A 20,520-nucleotide genomic window follows, 5' to 3' on the forward strand; every position below is an offset into this window, starting at 1 on the left:
CCCCGTAGCCCCCATAGCCCCCCCATAGCAGGACGTACCCACTGCGCGGCGCAGGGGGGGGTAGCGGGCCCCCCATCGCTCCATCATCAGGTAGAGGGGGGCTCCGGTGGCCGTGACCCCCAAGCCCACCCCACAGACGAGGGGCTCGGCCCACAGCGAGAAGAGCAGCAGCAGAGCCCAGAGCACCACGTAGACCACCGGCACCCACAGCCACACCTGGGGGGGAGAGAGCATGTCAGTGGGGCAGCTATGGGGCGCTATGGGGTCCCTATGGGGTGCTGTGGGGCGCTATGGGGTGCTGTGGGGCTCTATGGGGCGCTACAGGCATTGCGTTGCGGCACGGCCACCAGGGGGCGGTATAATGCCGCAGGGGGCGGGGTCAGCCGAGGACCCGCCCCCCCCCCCCCCCCCACCAATGGGAGACTCTGTGGGGCTGGGAATGGGCTTTAAGGGGGAGTGGCTTAGCAGTAGCAGGCATGCCTTATATGGTGTGGGCGTGGCTTATTGACAATGGGCGTGGCTATGGGAGCGGTGGGCGTGGCTTAGCCCCCTCTTGATGTAGCACTATGAGTGCAGGTGTGCATCTGAGCCCTATGGGGCAGGTTTCTATGGGGCAGCGCTATGGGGCAGCGCTATGGGGCAGGGCTCACCCTCATTGGAGCCGGTTTGCCCCGGTTGCAGTGCCTCAGGACGAGCAGGGCGCACACGCTCAGCCCGTACCACAGCAGGTTCAGCCCTATGGGGCAGGTCTCTATGATGCAGCGCTATGGGGCAGCGCTATGGGGCAGGGCTCACCCTCATTGGAGCCGGTTTCCCCCCGTTGCGGTGCCTCAGGACGAGCAGGGCGCACACGCTCAGCCCGTACCACAGCAGGTTCGTGAATCCCACGTAGTTCAGGAGCGTCCCCGTGTCCCCGCTCACCAGCATCAGCAGCGTGGATGCGCACTGCGGAGGGGCGGGGCTTCAGCGGGGCGGGCAGCCAATGGGAGAGAGGGAGGGGGGAGCAAGGGACCAATGGGGGAGAGGGGATGGGGTCAATTGGGGGGGGGGGCGTGGGGGTGGTGAGTGGGTCTATAGGGGCTATGGGGCAAGAGAGTGGGTCTGTAGGGGCTATGGGGCAAGAGAGTGGGTCTGTAGGGGCTATGGGGCAAGAGAGTGGGTCTGTAGGGGCTATGGGGCAAGAGAGTGGGTCTGTAGGGGCTATGGGGCAAGAGAGTGGGTCTGTAGGGGCTATGGGGCAAGAGAGTGGGTCTGTAGGGGCTATGGGGCAAGAGAGTGGGTCTGTAGGGGCTATAGGGTAAGAGAGTGGGTCTGTAGGGGCTATAGGGTAAGAGAGTGGGTCTATAGGGGCTATGGGGCAAGAGAGTGGGTCTGTAGGGGCTAAGGGGTAAGAGGGTGGGTCTGTAGGGGCTATGGGGCAAGAGAGTGGGTCTGTAGGGGCTATAGGGCAAGAGAGTGGGTCTGTAGGGGCTATGGGGCAAGAGAGTGGGTCTGTAGGGGCTATAGGGTAAGAGAGTGGGTCTGTAGGGGCTATGGGGCAAGAGAGTGGGTCTGTAGGGGCTATAGGGCAAGAGAGTGGGTCTGTAGGGGCTATGGGGTAAGAGAGTGGGTCTGTAGGGGCTATGGGGCAAGAGAGTGGGTCTGTAGGGGCTATAGGGCAAGAGAGTGGGTCTGTAGGGGCTATAGGGCAAGAGAGTGGGTCTGTAGGGGCTATGGGGCAAGAGAGTGGGTCTGTAGGGGCTATGGGGCAAGAGAGTGGGTCTGTAGGGGCTATGGGGCAAGAGAGTGGGTCTGTAGGGGCTATGGGGCAAGAGAGTGGGTCTGTAGGGGCTATAGGGTAAGAGAGTGGGTCTGTAGGGGCTATAGGGTAAGAGAGTGGGTCTATAGGAGCTATGGGGCAAGAGAGTGGGTCTGTAGGGGCTATGGGGTAAGAGAGTGGGTCTGTAGGGGCTATGGGGCAAGAGAGTGGGTCTGTAGGGGCTATAGGGCAAGAGAGTGGGTCTGTAGGGGCTATGGGGCAAGAGAGTGGGTCTGTAGGGGCTATAGGGTAAGAGAGTGGGTCTGTAGGGGCTATGGGGCAAGAGAGTGGGTCTGTAGGGGCTATAGGGCAAGAGAGTGGGTCTGTAGGGGCTATGGGGTAAGAGAGTGGGTCTGTAGGGGCTATGGGGCAAGAGAGTGGGTCTGTAGGGGCTATAGGGCAAGAGAGTGGGTCTGTAGGGGCTATAGGGCAAGAGAGTGGGTCTGTAGGGGCTATGGGGCAAGAGAGTGGGTCTGTAGGGGCTATGGGGCAAGAGAGTGGGTCTGTAGGGGCTATAGGGCAAGAGAGTGGGTCTGTAGGGGCTATAGGGCAAGAGAGTGGGTCTGTAGGGGCTATGGGGCAAGAGAGTGGGTCTGTAGGGGCTATGGGGCAAGAGAGTGGGTCTGTAGGGGCTATGGGGCAAGAGAGTGGGTCTATAGGGGCTATGGGGCAAGAGAGTGGGTCTGTAGGGGCTATGGGGCAAGAGAGTGGGTCTGTAGGGGCTATAGGGCAAGAGAGTGGGTCTGTAGGGGCTATAGGGTAAGAGAGTGGGTCTGTAGGGGCTATAGGGTAAGAGAGTGGGTCTATAGGGGCTATGGGGCAAGAGAGTGGGTCTGTAGGGGCTATGGGGCAAGAGAGTGGGTCTGTAGGGGCTATGGGGCAAGAGAGTGGGTCTGTAGGGGCTATAGGGCAAGAGAGTGGGTCTGTAGGGGCTATGGGGCAAGAGAGTGGGTCTGTAGGGGCTATAGGGTAAGAGAGTGGGTCTGTAGGGGCTATGGGGCAAGAGAGTGGGTCTGTAGGGGCTATAGGGCAAGAGAGTGGGTCTGTAGGGGCTATGGGGTAAGAGAGTGGGTCTGTAGGGGCTATGGGGCAAGAGAGTGGGTCTGTAGGGGCTATGGGGTAAGAGAGTGGGTCTATAGGGGCTATGGGGCAAGAGAGTGGGTCTGTAGGGGCTATGGGGCAAGAGAGTGGGTCTGTAGGGGCTATAGGGCAAGAGAGTGGGTCTGTAGGGGCTATAGGGTAAGAGAGTGGGTCTGTAGGGGCTATAGGGTAAGAGAGTGGGTCTGTAGGGGCTATGGGGCAAGAGAGTGGGTCTGTAGGGGCTATAGGGTAAGAGAGTGGGTCTGTAGGGGCTATGGGGCAAGAGAGTGGGTCTGTAGGGGCTATAGGGCAAGAGAGTGGGTCTGTAGGGGCTATGGGGTAAGAGAGTGGGTCTGTAGGGGCTATGGGGCAAGAGAGTGGGTCTGTAGGGGCTATAGGGCAAGAGAGTGGGTCTGTAGGGGCTATGGGGCAAGAGAGTGGGTCTGTAGGGGCTATAGGGCAAGAGAGTGGGTCTGTAGGGGCTATAGGGTAAGACAGTGGGTCTGTAAGGGCTATAGGGCAAGAGAGTGGGTCTGTAGGGGCTATAGGGCAACAGAGTGGGGCTATAGGGGCTATAGGGCAACAGAGTGGGTCTGTAGGGGCTATAGGGCAAGAGAGTGGGGCTATAGGGGCTATAGGGCAAGAGAGTGGGTCTGTAGGGACTATAGGGTAAGAGAGTGGGTCTGTAGGGGCTATAGGGCCCTACAGAGTGGGTCTATAGGGACTACAGGGGTGTCTATGGGGCAAGGGGGTGCGTCTATAGGGTAACAGAGTGGGTCTATAGGGACTATAGGGTAAGAGACTGGGTCTGTAGGGGCTATAGGGTAACAGAGTGGGTCTATAGGGACTATAGGGTAAGAGAGTGGGTCTATAGGGAATATAGGGGTGTCTATGGGGCAAGGGGGTGGGTGTATAGGGCAAGAAAGTGGGTCTATAGGGACTATAGGGGTGCCTATGGGGCAAGGGGGTGGGTCTATAGGGACTATAGGGGCGTCTATAGGGATTATAGGGTAAGAGAGTGGGTCTATAGGGACTATAGGGTGTCTATGGGGCAAGGGGGTGGGTCTATAGGGAGTATAGGGGTGTCTATAGGGCAAGGGGGTGGGTCTATAGGGTAAGAGAGTGTGCCTATAGGGACTATAGGGGTGTCTATGGGGCAATGGGGTGGGCCTATAGGGAGTATAGGGGTGTCTATAGGGTCCATAGGGGTGTCTATAGGGACCATAGGTGGCTCTACAGGGGCCATAGGGGTGTCTATAGGGGCCATAGGCAGGTCTATAGGGGTGTCTGTAGGTGGCTCCATAGGGGCTCCATAGGGTCTCTATAAGGGTGTCTATAGGGGTCTCTATAGGGTCTCTCTCTATAGGGTCTCCCTCTATAGGGGTCTCTCTCTATAGGGATCTCTATAGGTGGTTCTCTATAGGGTCCCTATAGGGAAGTCTCTATAGGGGTCTCTTTCTATAGGGTCTCTACAGGGATCTCTATAGGGTCTCTATAGGGGGGTCACTATAGGGGTCTCTATGGGTCTCTATGGATCCCTATGGGTCCCTATGGGTTCTCTATGGGTCACTATGGGTTCTCTATGGGTCGCTGTGGGTCGCTATGGGTTCTCTATGGGTCTCTGTGGGTCGCTATGGGTTGCTATGTGTCTCTATGTGTCCCTATGGGTTCTCTATGGATCCCTATGGATCTCTATGGGTCCCTATGGGTCTCTATGGGTCCCTATGGGTCTCTATGGGTCCCTATGGGTCTCTATGGGTCACTATGGTTCTCTATGGTTCTCTATGGGTCCCTGTGGGTCCCTATGTGTCGCTGTGGGTCCCTATGGGTCCCTATGGGTTCTCTATGTGTCACTATGGTTCTCTATGGGTCCCTGTGGGTCCCTATGTGTCGCTGTGGGTCCCTATGGGTCTCCGTGGGTCGCGGGGGTGCTCACGCTCAGCAGCAGGGCCGGCAGGGGGGTGCTCCGCTCCACGTGGATCATCCCCAGCAGCGGGGGGAGCTGCCCCTCGCGGGCCCCCGCGTACAGCAGCCTGCGGGGGGCGCCGCCCGCGCGTGACGTCACAAAGGCGCCTCCGTGACGTCACCCCCGGGGGGGGGCGTGCCCCTCCCCGCCCCGTCCCGCTATGGGGCAGGGGAGCGCTATGGGGCAGGGGAGCTCACCTGGAGCAGGTGAAGAGGGAGCCGTTGACCCCCCCGAAGGTGGAGAGGGCGACCCCCACGGGCATGGTCCAGGCCAGGGCGCCCAGGGGCCCGCTCACCAAAGGTCTGTGGGGCGGGAGATAGGGGGCGGGTTATGGGGGTACAGGGGGTTGGTTAGGGGGAGATAGGGGGCGGGTTATGGGGGGGGGTACAGGGGGGTGGTTATGGGGCAGGAGATAGGGGGCCGGTTATGGGGGTTGAGATGGGGGTAGTTATGGGGGGGATAGGGGGCGGGTTATGGGGGGGAGATAGGGGGTAAGTTATGGGGGGTATAGGGGGTTGGTTATGGGGGGTATAGGGGGTTGGTTATGGGGGGGATAGGGGGTTGGTTATGGGGGGATAGGGGGTGGGTTATGGGGGGGATAGGGGGTTGGTTATGGGGGGATAGGGGGTGGGTTATGGGGGGGTACAGGGGGTAGGTTATGGGGCAGGAGATAGGGGGCGGGTTATGGGGGGGATAGGGGGTTGGTTATGGGGCAGGAGATAGGGGGCAGGTTGGGTGGGGTACAGTGGGCGGGTTATGGGGCAGGAGATAGAGGGCGGGTTATGGGGGGGATAGGGGGCGGGTTGGGGGGGGTACAGTGGGCGGGTTATGGGGAGATAGGGGGTTGGTTATGGGGGGGATAGGGGCGGCTTGGGGGGGGTACAGGGGGCGGGTTATAGGGGTTGAGATAGGGGGTAGGTTATGGAGGGGATAGGGGTCAGGTTATGGGGGGGATGGGGGCGGGTTATAGGGCGGGAGAGGAGGGTAGGTTATACGGCAGGAGATAGGGGGCAGGTTATGGGGCAGGAGATGGCGGGTTATGGGGGGGATAGGGGGTAGGTTATGGGGGGATACAGGGCGCAGGTTATGGGGGTTGAGATGGGGGTAGGTAATGGGGGGGATAGGGGGCGGGTTATGGGGGGGATGGGGGCGGGTTATGGGGGGAGATAGGGGGTAAGTTATGGGGGGTATAGGGGGTTGGTTATGGGGGAGATAGGGGGTAAGTTATGGGGGGTATAGGGGGTTGGTTATGGGGGGGATAGGGGGCGGGTTATGGGGGGATAGGGGGCGGGTTATGGGGGGATAGGGGGCAGGTTATGGGGCAGGATGTGTGGCACGGAGGGGGCGTGGCTTCAGGGAGGGGGCGTGTCTTATGGCGTGAAGGGGGCGTGGCTTACGACGGCGACGGCCTCTGATTGGAGGATCTCCTGGGGGTCCATGGCGGTGACGTAGGCGGCGTTGGCGGCCACGTAGACGAAGGTGACCAATGGGATGGAGATGAAGATGGCGAGGGGGAGGTTCCTGTGGGGCACAGGGGGCGGCAGCTCGCACGGAATGACCCAAAATTACCCGAAATGAACCCAAAATGAACCAAAATGACCCAAAATGAACCAAAATGAACCGAAATGACCCAAAATGACCCAAAATGAACCAAAATGAACCCAAAATGACCCAAAATGAACCGAAATGACCCAAAATGACCCAAAATGAACCCAAAATGAACCGAAATGACCCAAAATGAACCCAAAATGAACCAGAAATGAACCCAAAATGAACCAAAAATGAACCCGAAATGAACCAAAAACTCCCCCTGGATTCACCCCAAACTGACCCAAATCCCCCCGGATTCACCCCAAACTGACCCAAATCCCCCTGGATTCACCCCAAACTGACCCAAATCCCCCCGGATTCACCCCAAACTGACCCAAATCCCCCCGGATTCACAACAAACTGACCCAAATCCCCCCGGATTCACCCCAAACTGACCCAAACCCCCCTGAATTCACCCCAAACTGACCCAAACCCCCCTGAATTCACCCCAAACTGACCCAAATCCCCCTGGATTCACCCCAAAGGGACCCAAATCCCCCTGGATTCACCCCAAACTGACCCAAACCGACCCAAAGGGACCCAAACCCCCCCGGCTTCACCCCGCAGGCACCTGTGGGGCTGGCGCAGCTCCTCGGTGACGTAGTTGAGGAAGTTCCACCCCCCGTAGGCGAAGGAGCCCTGCAGGAAGGCCAGGGCCAGGCCCCCCCCGCTCGGCGGCACCCACGCCTGGAAGGCCTGAGCCGGGCTCAGCCACCCGGGCTGCCCTATGGGGCAAGGGGGGGGTTATAGGGGGGGTAATGGGGTGTCATAGGGGGAGTTATGGGGGTCTATAGGGGTTATAGGGGGGCTATGGGGTGTCATAGGGGGTCTATAGGGGTTATAGGGGGTCTATGGGGTGTCATAGGGGGTCTATGGGGTGTCATAGGGGGTCTATAGGGGGTCTATATGGGTTATAGGGGGTCTATGGGGTGGTATATGGGGTCTGTGGGGTGTTATAGGGGGGTTATGGGGTATTACAGGGGGGCTATGGGGGGTAATGGGGGTCTGTGGGGTGTCACAGGGGGAGTTATAGGGGGTCTATAGGGGTTATAGGGGGTCTATGGGGTGTCATAGGGGGTCTATGGGGTGTCATGGGGGTCTATAGGGGGTCCATATGGGTTATAGGGGGTCTATGGGGTGGTATATGGGGTCTGTGGGGTGTTATAGGGGGTCTGTGGGGTGGTATGGGGGGCTATCAGGGGATAATGGGGGTTATAGGGGGTCTATGTGGTCTATGGGTGTTTCAAGGTGTTTTGGGGGTGTTTTTGGGGTGTTTTTGGGTGTTTTTGGTCACTGACCCGTGGTGATGTGGTGCAGGTGTTTTGGGGTGTTTTGGGGGTGTTTTTGGGGTGTTTTGGGGTGTTTTTGGTCACTGACCCGTGGTGATGTGGTGCAGGTGTTTTGGGGTGTTTTGGGGGTGTTTTTGGGGTGTTTTGGGGTGTTTTTGGTCACTGACCCGTGCCGATGCGGTGCAGGTGTTTTGGGGGTGTTTTTGGGGTGTTTTTGGGTGTTTTTGGTCACTGACCCGTGCCGATGCGGTGCAGGTGTTTTGGGGGTGGTTTTGGGGTGTTTTGGGGTGTTTTTGGTCACTGACCCGTGCCGATGCGGTGCAGGTGTTTTGGGGGTGTTTTTGGGGTGTTTTGGGGTGTTTTTGGTCACTGACCCGTGCCGATGCGGTGCAGGTGTTTTGGGGTGTTTTGGGGGTGTTTTTGGGGTGTTTTTGGGTGTTTTTGGTCACTGACCCGTGCCGATGCGGTGCAGGTGTTTTGGGGGTGTTTTTGGGGTGTTTTGGGGTGTTTTTGGTCACTGACCCGTGCCGATGCGGTGCAGGTGTTTTGGGGGTGTTTTTGGGGTGTTTTTGGTCACTGACCCGTGCCGATGCGGTGCAGGTGTTTTGGGGGTGTTTTTGGGGTGTTTTGGGGTGTTTTTGGTCACTGACCCGTGCCGATGCGGTGCAGGCCGGCTCCGATGACGATGCCCAGCGCCACGAGCTTGCCGGCGGTGCAGAGGTCCTGGACGCGCGTGGCCCAGCGGGCGCTGCTGCAGCCAACCCAGGTCAGCAGCACTGCAACGGCAGCGGCGGCCGCTAGAGGGGGCTGCGGGGCGCCAGGGGCTATGGGGGCCTATGGGGGGTATGGGGGGTATAGGGCCCTATAGACAGGTATTGGGGGGGATAGGGGGTATAGGCGGGTATAGAGGGGTATAGGGGGGGATGGGGTGGATAGGAGTATAGAGGGGTACAGGGGGTATAGGGGAGTGTAGAGGGGTATAGGGGCCTACAGAGGGGTGTAGGGGGGTATAGGGGGTATAAGGGGGTATAGGAGGGTATAGGGGGCTAAGGGGGTCTATAGGGGTAGGGGGGGTTATAGGTGGTATAGGGGATTATAGGGGGTATAGCAGGTATAGAGAGGTATAAGGGGTATACGGGGTATAGCAGGGTATAGGAGGGTATAGGGGGGTATAGAGTGGTGCAATTTTGGGTGCATTTCACCAATTTTGGTATAGATTTCACCTATTTGGGGCTGAATTTCCCCAATTCTGGGTGTATTTCCCCGATTTCAGCTGAATTTCCCTGATTGTGGTGTAAATGTCCCCGATTTGGTGTAAATTTCCCCAACTTTGGTGTAAATTTCCCCAATTTTGGTGTAAATTTCCCAGTTCTGGTGGAAATTTTCCCAATTTTGGTGTAAATTTCCCAATTCTGGTGTAAATTTCCCAATTCTGGTGTAAATTTCCCCAACATTGGTGTAAATTTCCCTGATTCTGTTGTAAATTTCCCCAATTTTGGTGTAAATTTCCCAACTCTGTTGTAAATTTCCCAATTCTGGTCTAAATTTCCCCAACTTTGGTGTAAATTTCCCAATTCTGGTGTAAATTCCCCCAATTTTGGTGTAAATTTCCCAATTTTGGTGTGAATTTCCCAATTCTGGTGTAAACTCCCCCAATTTTGGTGTGAATTTCCCCAACTTTGGTGTAAATTTCCCAACTTTGGTGTAAATTTCCCCAATTTTGGTGTAAATTCCCCCAATTTTGGTGTAAATTTCCCCAACTTTGGTGTAAATTTCCCCAATTTTGGTGTAAATTTTCCAATTCCGGTGTAAATTTCCCCAATTTTGGTGTAAATTTCCCAAATCTGGTTTCAATTTCCCCAACTTTGGTGTAAATTTCCCCAACTTTGGTGTAAATTTCCCAATTTTGGTGTAAATTCCCCCAATTTTGGTGTAAATTTCCCAATTTTTGTGTGAATTTCCCAATTCTGGTGTAAATTCCCCCAATTTTGGTGTGAATTTCCCCAACTTTGGTGTAAATTTCCCAACTTTGGTGTAAATTTCCCCAATTTTGGTGTAAATTTTCCAATTCTGGTGTAAATTTCCCCAACTTTGGTGTAAATTTCCCAATTTTGGTGTAAACCCCCCCAATTCCGGTGTAAACCTCCCCGATCTGTGCCGAACCCCCCCAGTTTCGGGTGTTCCCCCCACTCACGCAGCGCGGCGGCCGCCAGCAGCCTGAGGGCGGGCTCGGGCAAGGGGCAGCCCCGCGGCACCAGCGGGGTCAGGAGGGAGGTGGCGAAGGTGAGGGCGATGACGGCCTGCGTGGTGGGGAGGATCACCAGCACCGAGACCCAGAGCCGCAGGAACCTGCCATGGCGCCAGCGGGGGTCAGTGCGGGTCAATGGGGGCCAGTGTGGCTCAATGGGGATCAGTGGGGTCAATGGGGGGGAATGGGGGGGAATGGGGGTCTATGGGGTCAATGGGGATGGGGGGAATGGGGGTCAATGGGGGAATGGGGGTCAATGGGGATGGGGGGAATGGAGGTCAGTGGGGGTCAAGGGGGGAATGGGGGTCTATGGGGGTCCATGGGGATCAATGGGGATGGGGGTAATGGGGGTCAATGGGGATCAGTGGGTGTCAATGGGGATGAATGGGGACCGATGGGGATGGGGGTAATGGGGGTGAATGGGGTAAATCGGGGTCAATGGGGGTAAATGGGGATGAATGGGGATCAATGGGATGGGGGTAATGGGGGTGAACGGGGGTCTATGGGGGTCAATGGGGATGAATGGGGATCAATGGGATGGGGGTAATGGGGGTAAATGGGGGTGAACGGGGTGAATGGGGATGGGGAGTCATGGGGGTAAATGGGGATAGGGGTGATGGGGGAGAATGGATTCTCTGGCCCATCCCCTTTGCCGCTATGGGGCAGCCCCACTGATGCTATGGGTCAGCCCCATTGCGGCTGTGGGGGGCGCGGCTCACCCCACGAGGCCCCCGAAGACGTCCTTGACGTAGGCGTAGTCCCCCCCCGCGCGGGGGATGCTGAGGCCCAGCTCCGCGTAGCACAGGGCCCCCATGGCTGTGAGCACGCCCGCCCCCCCCCACAGCAGCAGCGCCAGCCCCACGGAGCCCGCGTGCGCCAGCACCCCCCGGGGGGAGATGAAGATCCCCGAGCCGATGATGTTCCCTATGGGGATCAATGGGGGGCAGTGGGGTCAATGGGGGGCAGTGGGGATGGGAATGAATGGGGGGCAGTGGGATCAATGGGGTGCAATGGGGTCAATAGGGGGCAGTGGGATCAATGGGGTGCAATGGGATCAATGGGGGGCAGTGGGATCAATGGGGGGCAATGGGATCAATGGGGGGCAATGGGATCAATGGGGATGGGAATGAATGGGGGGCGATGGGGGGCAATGGGGATGAATGGGGGAACAATGGGATCCATGGGGATGAATGGGGGGACAATGGGATCCATGGGGGACAATGGGAATGAATGGGGGGCAATGGGAATGAATGGGGGGCAGTGGGATCAATGGGGGGCAGTGGGGATTGGAATGAATGGGGGGCAATGGGGGGGCAATGGGGGCAATGGCGGGCAATGGGATCAATGGGGATGGGAATGAATGGGGGGCAATGGGGGCAATGGGGTCAATGCAGGTGGGAATGAATGGGGGGCAATGGGATCAATGGGGATGAATGAGGGGACAATGGGATCCATGGGGGGCAATGGGAATGAATGGGAAACAATGTGATCAATGGGGGGCAAGGGGGTCAATGGGGGGAATGGGGATGGGAATGAATGGGGGTAAAGGGGGGTCAATGGGGGTGGGAATGAATGGGGGTCAATGGGGGGAATTGGGGTCAATGGGGTGAAAGGGGATGGGAATGAATGGGGAACAATGGGGGGGAATAGGGATGGGAATGAATGGGGGGCAATGGGGGTGGGAATGAATGGGGGTCAGTGGAGGAATGGGGGTCAATGGTGTGAATGGGGATGGGAATGAATGGGGGTCAATGGGGGAATGGGGGGAATGGGGACAATGGGGGAGAAATGAATGAACGTAAGCCCCAATGTGTGGATAACAGCTGAAAATGAAGGAATAGCCCCAAAATGAAGGAATAGCCCCCCAAAACTGGGAATAAACCCCCAAAGCATGCAATTATGACCCAAATAGTGGGACTACCACCCCTAAATGATAGAATAACCCCCCAAAATGAAGGAAAATGACCCCAAATGAAGGAATATGCCCCCAAAAAGAAGGACAATGCCCCAAAGCGCAGGAAAAAGCCCCAAACCCGCAGGAATTGGCCCCAAATCAGTGCTCACCCACAATGATGCCGCAGGCGCTCAGGAGCCCGATCTCCTTCTTCAGGGACACCCCCGCGCCGCCAGGGGGCGCCCCCGTCTTTGGGGTCCCTTCTACCATGGCGGCCGTGGGGGGGTCCTGGGGCTGCAAGGGGGGGAAATGGGGTTAAAAGAGGGGAAAATGGGGGGAAATGGGATTAAAAGGGGTGAAAAAAGGGGTTAAAAGAGGGGAAAATGGGATTAAAAGAGGGGAAAATGGGGGAAAATGGGGTTAAATGGCATGGAAATGGGGTTAAAAGAGGGGAAAATGGGGTTAAAAGAGGGGAAAATGGGGTTAAATGGGGGAATGGGGTTAGATGGGGTGGAAAACGGGGTTAAAAGAGGGGAAAATGGGGGAAAATGCAGTTAAATGGCGTGGAAATGGGGTTAGATGGGGAAATGGGGTTAAATGGCATGGAAATGGGGTTAAAAGAGGGGAAAATGGGGTTAAATGAGGGAAAATGGGGTTAAAGGGGGTGGAAAAGGGGATTAAAGGAGGGGGAAATGGGGTTAGATGGGGAAAATGGGGTTAAAGGGGGTAAAAGAGGGGAAAATGGGGTTAAATGGGGAAAAATTGGGTTAAAAGGGGGAAAATGGGGTTAAAAGTAGGGGAAATGGGGTTAAAAGAAGTGGAAATGGGGTGGAAAATGGGGTTAAAAGAGTTGAAAATGGGGGAAAATGGGGGAAAATGGGGTTAAAGGAGGGAGAAATGGGGGGAAATGGGGAAAAAATGAGGTTAAATGGGGGGGAAATGGGGCCCAAAGGGGTTTAAGGGGGTCTATGGGGTGTAAAGAGGGGCTTAAAGGGGCCCAAAGAGAGGGTTTAAATAGGGCTTAAGGGGGGCCCAAGCTGTTCCAATGGGGTTTAAGGGGCCCCAGGGGGGGTTTAAAGGGGTTTTAAGGTGGTTTAAGGGGTTCCATAGGGGCCCAAGGGGGGCTTTAAAGGGGTTTTAAGATGGTTTAAGGGGTTCCATAAGGGTCCATAGGGCCCCCAAGGGGGGCTTTAAAGGGGTTTTAAGGTGGTTTAAGGGGGTCCATAAGGGTCCATAGGGGCCCAAGGGGGGCTTTACGGGGGTTTAAGGAGTTCCAATGGGGTTTAAGGGGCCCAAAGGGGAATTTAAAGGGAATTTAAGGGGTTCCATAGGGGCCCAAAGGGGGGGTAAGGAGTTCCAATGTGGTTTAAGGGGCCCAAAGGGGAATTTAAAGGGAATTTAAGGGGTTCCATAGGGGCCCAAAGGGGGGTAAGGAGTTCCAATGTGGTTTAAGGGGCCCAAAGGGGAATTTAAAGGGAATTTAAGGGGTTCCATAGGGGCCCAAAGGGGGGTAAGGAGTTCCAATGGGGTTTAAGGGGCCCAAAGGGGGATTTTAAGGGAATTTAAGGGGTTCCATAGGGGCCCAAAGGTGGGGGTTAAGGAGTTCCCATGGGGTTTAAGGGGCCTTTAAGGTGGGTCTAAGGGGTTCCATAGGGATCCACGCGGTTCCAAAGGGGATTTCAGGGGGTCCCAAGGGGGTTTAAGGGGGTATTTAAGGGCCCCATAGGCCCCATAGGCCCCTATAGGGGTGCCCGTACCGTGTCCGGGACCTTCGCCCTCAGGTGCGGCTCCAGGAGGAGGAGGAGGAGGAGGAGGAGGAGGAAGGAAGGGAATGGGGGTCACGTGGGGCCGGGCCGCCATTCCCGGTGGGAAGGGCCGGGACGAGCCCCCCCTCCCCGTGCCCTTATAGGGAGCTGCGGGCGCCTATGGGGGCCCTTATGGAGCCCTATAGAGCCCCTATAGAACCCTTATAGAGCTCTATAGAGCCTCGATATCCCCTAATGCACCCCTTTATACCCGTTATATCCCGTTATATATCCCGTTACCTGCCCTATATCCCATTAGATACCCCTTTATCCCCGCTATATCCCATTATATACTCCTATTTCCCTCCTATATCCCATTATATATCCTTATTTCCCTCCTATATCCCATTATATAGCCCTTTAACTCTCCTATATCCCATTATATACCCCTTTAGCCCCCCTATATCCCATTATATACCACTTTATCCTCCCTATATCCCATTATACCCCCCTTTATCCCCCTATAGCCCATTATGCACCCCTTTATCCCCCCTATAGCCCATTATGCACCCTTTATCCCCCCTATATCCCATTATACCCCCCTTTATCCCCCTATAGCCCATGATGCACCCCTTTATCCCCCCTATAGACCATTATGCACCCCTTTATCCCCCCTATATCCCATTATACCCCCCTTTATCCCCCTATAGCCCATTATACCCCCCTTTATCCCCCTATAGCCCGTTATGCACCCCTTTATCCCCCCTATATCCCATTATACCCCCCTTTATCCCCCTATATCCCATTATACCCCCCTTTATCCCCCTATAGCCCGTTAATGCACCCCTTTATCCCCACTATTCCGCCATATCCCATTGCACCGAGGTGGGAAATGCATCAAAATCCCTCCAATCTGGGATTTTCTGTGGTAAAAAGTGCTAGAAAATGGGTTTAAAAGGGTAAAAAGGTGTAAAACCCGGTCAAAAAGGGGTAAAAATAGGTTAAAAACGGGTTAAAAAGGCATTAAGAAGGGGCGGGGTGTTTCCCATTGGCTACAAAACACCTGTAAAGGGGTAAAATGGGTCAAAATCGATCAAAAGGGTGATTTTCTGAGGTCAACTGTGCCGGGAAATGGTTCAAAAGGGTTTATAAAGGGTAAAAATGGGGTAAAAAAGGGTTATAAAGGTTAAAAACGGGGTAAAACCCTTTTATAAATGTTAAAAATGGGGTAAAACTGTTTATAAAGGTTAAAAATGCGTTTAAAAGGCTTATAAAGGTTAAAAGTGGGTAAAAAATGGGTTTAAAAAGATTAAAATGGTTTAAAATGTGTTTGAAAAGCGAAATCGGCTAAAAAGGGATTCCAAGTGACAAAAAATGACTAAAAAGAGGTTAGAAATGGGTTCAAATTTAGAAAATGGGTCAAAAAAGGATGAAAACGGGTGCAAAAAAACGCTTAAAAGGCAAAAAAGGCTAAAAAAGCTTTCCCTACGCTAAAAACGCCTTTTAAATGGTTAAAAATGGGTGAAAACCGGTCAAAAATGGGTGAAAACCTGTCAAAAATGGGTTAAAACGGGTTAAAAATAGGTGAAAACCGGTTAAAATTGGGTTAAACCTGGTTAAAAGTGGGTTAAAAATGGGTTAAAATTGTGTTAAAACCAGTTAAAAACGGGTTAAAATGGGTTAAAACGGGTTAAAACTGGGTTAAAATTGGGTTAAAACTGGGTTAAACCGGGTTAAAACCAGTTAAAAATGGGTTAAACCGGGTTAAAATTAGGTTAAAATGGGTTAAAATTGGGCTAAAACCGGTTAAAATTGAGTTCAAATGGTTAAAATTGGGTTAAAACCGGTTTAAAAATTGGTTAAAATTGGGTTAAAACCGGTTAAAAGCGTTTAAAATTGGATTAAAATCGGTTAAAATTGGGTTAAAACCGGTAAAAGCGCTTAAAATTGGGTTAAAAGCGGTTAAAATCGGTTAAAATTGGGTTAAACCGGGTTAAAATTGGGTTAAACCGGGTTAAAATTGGGTTAAACCGGGTTAAAATTGGGTTAACCGAGTTAAAATGGGGTTAAAATTGGTTTAAATCTGGTTAAAATTGGGTTAAACCGGGTTAAAATTGGGTTAAAATTGGTTTAAATCTGGTTAAAATTGGGTTAAATCGGGTTAAAACCAGTTAAATTTGGGTTAAAACGGGTTAAAATCGGGTTAAACCGGGTTAAAACCAGTTAAATTTGGGTTAAAACCGGTTAAAATGGGGTTAAAATTGGGTTAAATCGGTTAAATTTGGGTTAAAACGGGTTAAATTTGGGTTAAAACGGGTTAAATTTGGCTTAAAACGGGTTAAAATGGGGTTAAACCCGCCCGCCGCCCGCCGCCTCAGGGCCGACCCGCTTCCCGCCCTCCGCGCGTCCCCTTCAAGCGCAAGCACCGCCCCTTCCCCCGTCCTCGCGCTCCCATTGGCCCTCCGCCCGCCAAGCCCGCCCCCCGCGCCCCCCGCGCGGCCTGCCATTGGCCGCCGCCTCACGTAAGCCCCGCCGCCCCGCGGCGCGCAGGCTCAGTCGGGCTCGGGGCGGCCATGGCGGCGCTGCGGGGCGGCGGTGCGGGGCAGCGCGGGGCCGAAGCGGCGGCGGCCGCGGCCTCCGGGAGCGGCTCCGGGCCGCGGGGGACAGCGGAGCCCATTACGGCAACGGGGTCGGGGCGGGCGGGCCGGAGGAGGCCGCGGGGCTCGGGAGGGCGGCGGGGGGCGGAGGAGGCCGCGGGGCCGCGGGGGGAGCGGCGGGGCCGGGGGGGAGCCGGCCCCCGGTGGGGGCGGAGGAGGAGGAGGAGGAGGAGGAGGAGGAGGGGGGGGGGTTCCCGGTGCCGGTGCCGGTTCCGGTTCCGGCGCTGCCGCCGCCCGCACCCGCCGCAGGAGGGCGCCGAGGAGCTGGAGGAGGAGGAGGCCGGGCTGGGCGATGGCGACGGAGGGGACGCCGCCATTGAGGACCCGGTAACGGGGAGCACGTGGTCTGAGATGGCGGGAAAAGGGTCACGTGGCGGGGACGGGGGGGCTATACAGCGTTGTGGGGGGTTGTGTGGGGATATAGGGCGCTTCTTGGCGTTATAGGGGTACTTACGGGGTGCTGTGGGGAGGTATCTGGGTTATTGGGGGGATATAGGGGTTATATGGTGCTCTAGGGGGGTTATAGGGGTGATATAAGGAGCTCTATAGTGTTATGGGGGGATATAGGGCGCTTCTTGGAGTTATAGGGGTTCTTACGGGGTGCTATAGGGGGGATATTTGGGTTATAGGGGGGATTTGGGGGTTATATGGTGCTCTAGGGGGTTATAGGGGTGATATAAGGAACTCTATAGTGTTATGGGGGGATATAGGGGGGATATAGGGCGCTTCTTGGCGTTATAGGGGGATATAGGGGTTCTTGTGGGGTGTTCTAGGGGGGATATCTGGGTTATAGGGGGGATTTGGGGGTTATATGGTGCTCTAGGGGGGTTATAGGGGTGATATAAGGAGCTCTATAGTGTTATGGGGGTATATAGGGCGCTTCTTGGCGTTATAGGGGGATATAGGGGTTCTTGTGGGTTGCTACGGGGGGATATCTGGGTTATAGGGGGGATTTGGGGGTTATATGGGGGTTATAGGGGTGATATAAGGAGCTCTACGGTGTTATGGGGGGATATAGGGCGCTTCTTGGCGTTATAGGGGATATAGGGGTTCTTATGGGGTGCTGTAGGGGGATATCTGGGTTATAGGGGGGATATAGGGGTTATATGGTGCTCTAAGGGGGTTATAGGGGTGATATAAGGAGCTGTATATTGTTATAGGGGGGATTTAGGGGTTATATGGTGCTATAGCGGGGTTATAGGGAGCTATATAGTGTTATGGGGGATTATATGGTGCTATGGGGGAATATAGGGGCATACGGGGGGCTTCTTGGTGTTATAGGGAATATAGGGGTTCTTATGGGGGGATATGGGAGGTACAGGGAGCTCTATAGTGTTATGGGGGGATATGGGGGATTATATGGTGCTATCGGGGGGTTATGGGGGGTATAGGGAGTTATATAGCGTTATAGGGGGGATTTAGGGGTTATATGGTGCTATAGGGGGGTTATAGGGGTGATATAAAGAGATATATAGTGTTATGGGGGGATTTAGGGGATATATGGTGCTGTAGGGGGATATAGGGGTTATATGGTGCTATAGGGGGCTATGGGGGTTATAGGGGTGATATAAGGAGCTATATAGTGTTATAGGGGGGATTTAGGGGTTATATGGTGCTATAGGGGGCATGTGGGAGTTATAGAAGGCTTATGGGTGTTATGGAGGGGGATATGGGTCATATAGGGAGCTATATAGTGTTACAGGTGGGATATAGGCGTTTCATGGTGTCCTGAGGGAATATGGGGGTTATAGGGCGGATATGGGGGACTTTATGTGGTTCTTGGGGATATAGGTGTTATTATATGCCGTTATGGGGGGATATGGGGCGCTTTATGGGGTTATAGAGGGTATATTTTATGGTGATATTGGGGGGTTATGCAGGTTATAGGGAGGATGTAGGGGTTATTATATGGTGCTACAGGGGAAATACGGGGGTTATAGAGGGGATATGGGGGCATTATAAAGGGGTTATAGGGGGTTACAGAGGAGCTCTGAGGGTTATAGAGGGTTGTGAAGCAGATATAAGGGTTATAGAGAGAATATAGGGGTTATTATATGGTGCTATAGGGGCAATATGGTTATGGGGGGGCTATAGGGGGGTTATGGGGTGCATGGCCCCACTCCTCCCCTGTTGCCCCCCCAGGAGCTGGAGGCCATCAAGGCCCGGGTGCGGGAGATGGAGGAGGAGGCCGAGAAGCTCAAGGAGCTGCAGAACGAGGTGGAGAAACAGATGAACATGAGCCCCCCGCCGGGCAATGGTGGGTCCATAGGGGGTTGTGGGGCTCTATGGGGGGTCTGTGGGGCTCTACACGGGTCTATGTGGGGTCTGTGGGGGACTATGGGCACTGTAAGGTGCCTATGGGCCTCTATAGGGGGTCTGTGGGGCTTTGTAGGGTGCCTACAGGGTGCCTGTGGGGCGCTATGGGGCTCTATGGGGTGTCTGTGTCCCCTGCAGCCGGCCCGGTCATCATGTCCTTGGAGGAGAAGATGGAAGCCGACGCTCGCTCCATCTACGTGGGCAACGTGAGTCAATGGGGCCTCAGTGGGGCTGCCGCCCAAGTGCCGTAGGGGTGACTGGGCCCCCTCTTGCCCCCCTGCAGGTGGACTATGGGGCGACGGCGGAGGAGCTGGAGGCCCACTTCCATGGCTGCGGCTCCGTCAACCGCGTCACCATCCTGTGTGACAAGTACAGCGGGCACCCAAAGGGGTGCGTGCCGCCCAAAATGACCCAAAACCCCTGGATTTCACCCCAAAATCCCCGTAGGGGCCGTAACGGACCCCCCGTGCCCCTTCCAGCTTCGCCTACATCGAGTTCTCCGACAAGGAGTCCGTGCGGACATCGATGGCCCTGGATGAGTCCCTCTTCCGAGGGAGGCAGATCAAGGTAGGGCCCCCTATAGAGCCCCCTATAGGGGTATAGAGAGTCCTCCTATAGGGGTGTATAGAGTCCTCTTAATAGGGGTATATAGAGCCCCCATAGGAGTATACAGAGTCCTCCTATAGGGGTGTATAGAGTCCTCTTATAGGGGTATATAGAGCCCCCATAGGAGCATACAGAGTCCTCCTATAGGGGTGTATAGAGTCCTCTTATAGGGGTATATAGAGCCCCCATAGGGGTATATGGAGTCCTCCTATAGGGGTATACAGAGTCCTCCTTTAGGGGTGTATAGATCCCCCTTATAGGGGTATCTAGAGCCCCCCATAGGGGTATATGGAGTCCTTCTATAGGGGTATATAGAGGCCTCTTATGGGATATATAGATTCATTTATAGAGTCCTATAGGGGTATATAGAGCGCTGCTATAGGGTTGTATAGATCTCTCCTATAGGGATATATAGGTACCCCTTAAAGGGGTATATGGAGCTCCTATATATTCTATATGACTAAACCACGCCCCTTTGCCATTAGCACCACCCACATATGGCTAAACCACGCCCCTTTAGACTCGCTGCCACCCCTATATGGCTAAACCGTGCCTCTTTACCGTTGGCTCCTCCCCTATATGTCTAAACCACACCCCCTTTCCCCTCACTGTCCCCCATATATGGCTAAGCTCCGCCCTGTCGCCCCGCCCAGGTGATCCCGAAGCGCACGAACCGGCCCGGGATCAGCACCACGGACAGGGGCTTCCCCCGCAGCCGCTTCCGGGGCCGCGCCGGCGGCTTCAGCGCCTCCAGGGCCCGCTTCTACAGCGGGTACAGCCGGGCCCGAGGGAGGGCGTACAGGTGCTTGGGGGGCGATATGGGGTCCTGTGGGGGGGATATGGGGGTCTGGGGAGGGATATGGGGGTCCTATGGGGGGGATATGGGGGTCTATGGGGGGGATATGGGGGTCTGGGGAGGGATATGGGGTCCTATGGGGGGGATATGGGGGTCTATGGGGGGGATATGGGGGTCTACAGGGGGGATATGGGGGGATATGGGGCGATATAGGGGGGATATGGGTCTGTGGGGTCCTACAGGGGGGATATGGGGGTCTATGTGGGGGATATGGGGGGATATGGGGTCCTACAGGGGGTCTGTGGGGGCCTACAGGGGGTCTGCGGGGGTCTATAGGGGTACTAACTGGGGTTTGGGGCTTCATACCCGCTATATCCTTGTTCTATATATTCCCTTTATCCGCCCTTATTTCCCCCCCCATATTCCCTATGGACCCCCACATAACCCCATTGTATCCCCCTATGGACCCCCCTATAGACCCCTCAAAATCCCCCCTATAGACCCCCCCATAGCCCCATTATATCCACCTATATCA

The 20,520-nt window shown here is 55.2% G+C and overlaps 2 protein-coding genes across 2 annotated transcripts; one reads left to right on the forward strand and one right to left on the reverse strand.

The window, feature by feature from the left end:
- Positions 1-777: 777 nt before the first annotated feature.
- LOC133264584 (large neutral amino acids transporter small subunit 2-like) lies at positions 778-12,141 on the reverse strand. Its single transcript, XM_061444414.1, is given in 10 exon segments — positions 778-945; positions 4,815-4,911; positions 5,042-5,127; positions 5,129-5,146; positions 6,242-6,365; positions 7,006-7,159; positions 8,374-8,499; positions 9,918-10,072; positions 10,691-10,895; positions 12,036-12,141. Coding segments are annotated over 10 exon segments (1,233 nt in total). The 5' UTR covers positions 12,136-12,141.
- Positions 12,142-16,494: 4,353 nt separating this feature from the next.
- PABPN1 (poly(A) binding protein nuclear 1) lies at positions 16,495-20,017 on the forward strand (the record flags this gene model as incomplete). The annotated part of the gene is made up of 6 exons (XM_061444413.1): positions 16,495-16,594; positions 18,410-18,524; positions 18,722-18,789; positions 18,867-18,973; positions 19,063-19,150; positions 19,843-20,017. Coding segments are annotated over exons 2-6 (520 nt in total), but the record flags the coding sequence as incomplete, so codon positions are not given.
- Between the last annotated feature and the right edge of the window lie 503 nt (positions 20,018-20,520).

This window comes from Pezoporus flaviventris, unplaced genomic scaffold (genome assembly GCF_033815535.1).
Source record: "Pezoporus flaviventris isolate CSIRO_AGI_PZ_B2104156 unplaced genomic scaffold, CSIRO_AGI_Pfla_v1 ptg000866l, whole genome shotgun sequence".
NCBI lineage: Eukaryota > Metazoa > Chordata > Aves > Psittaciformes > Psittacidae > Pezoporus > Pezoporus flaviventris.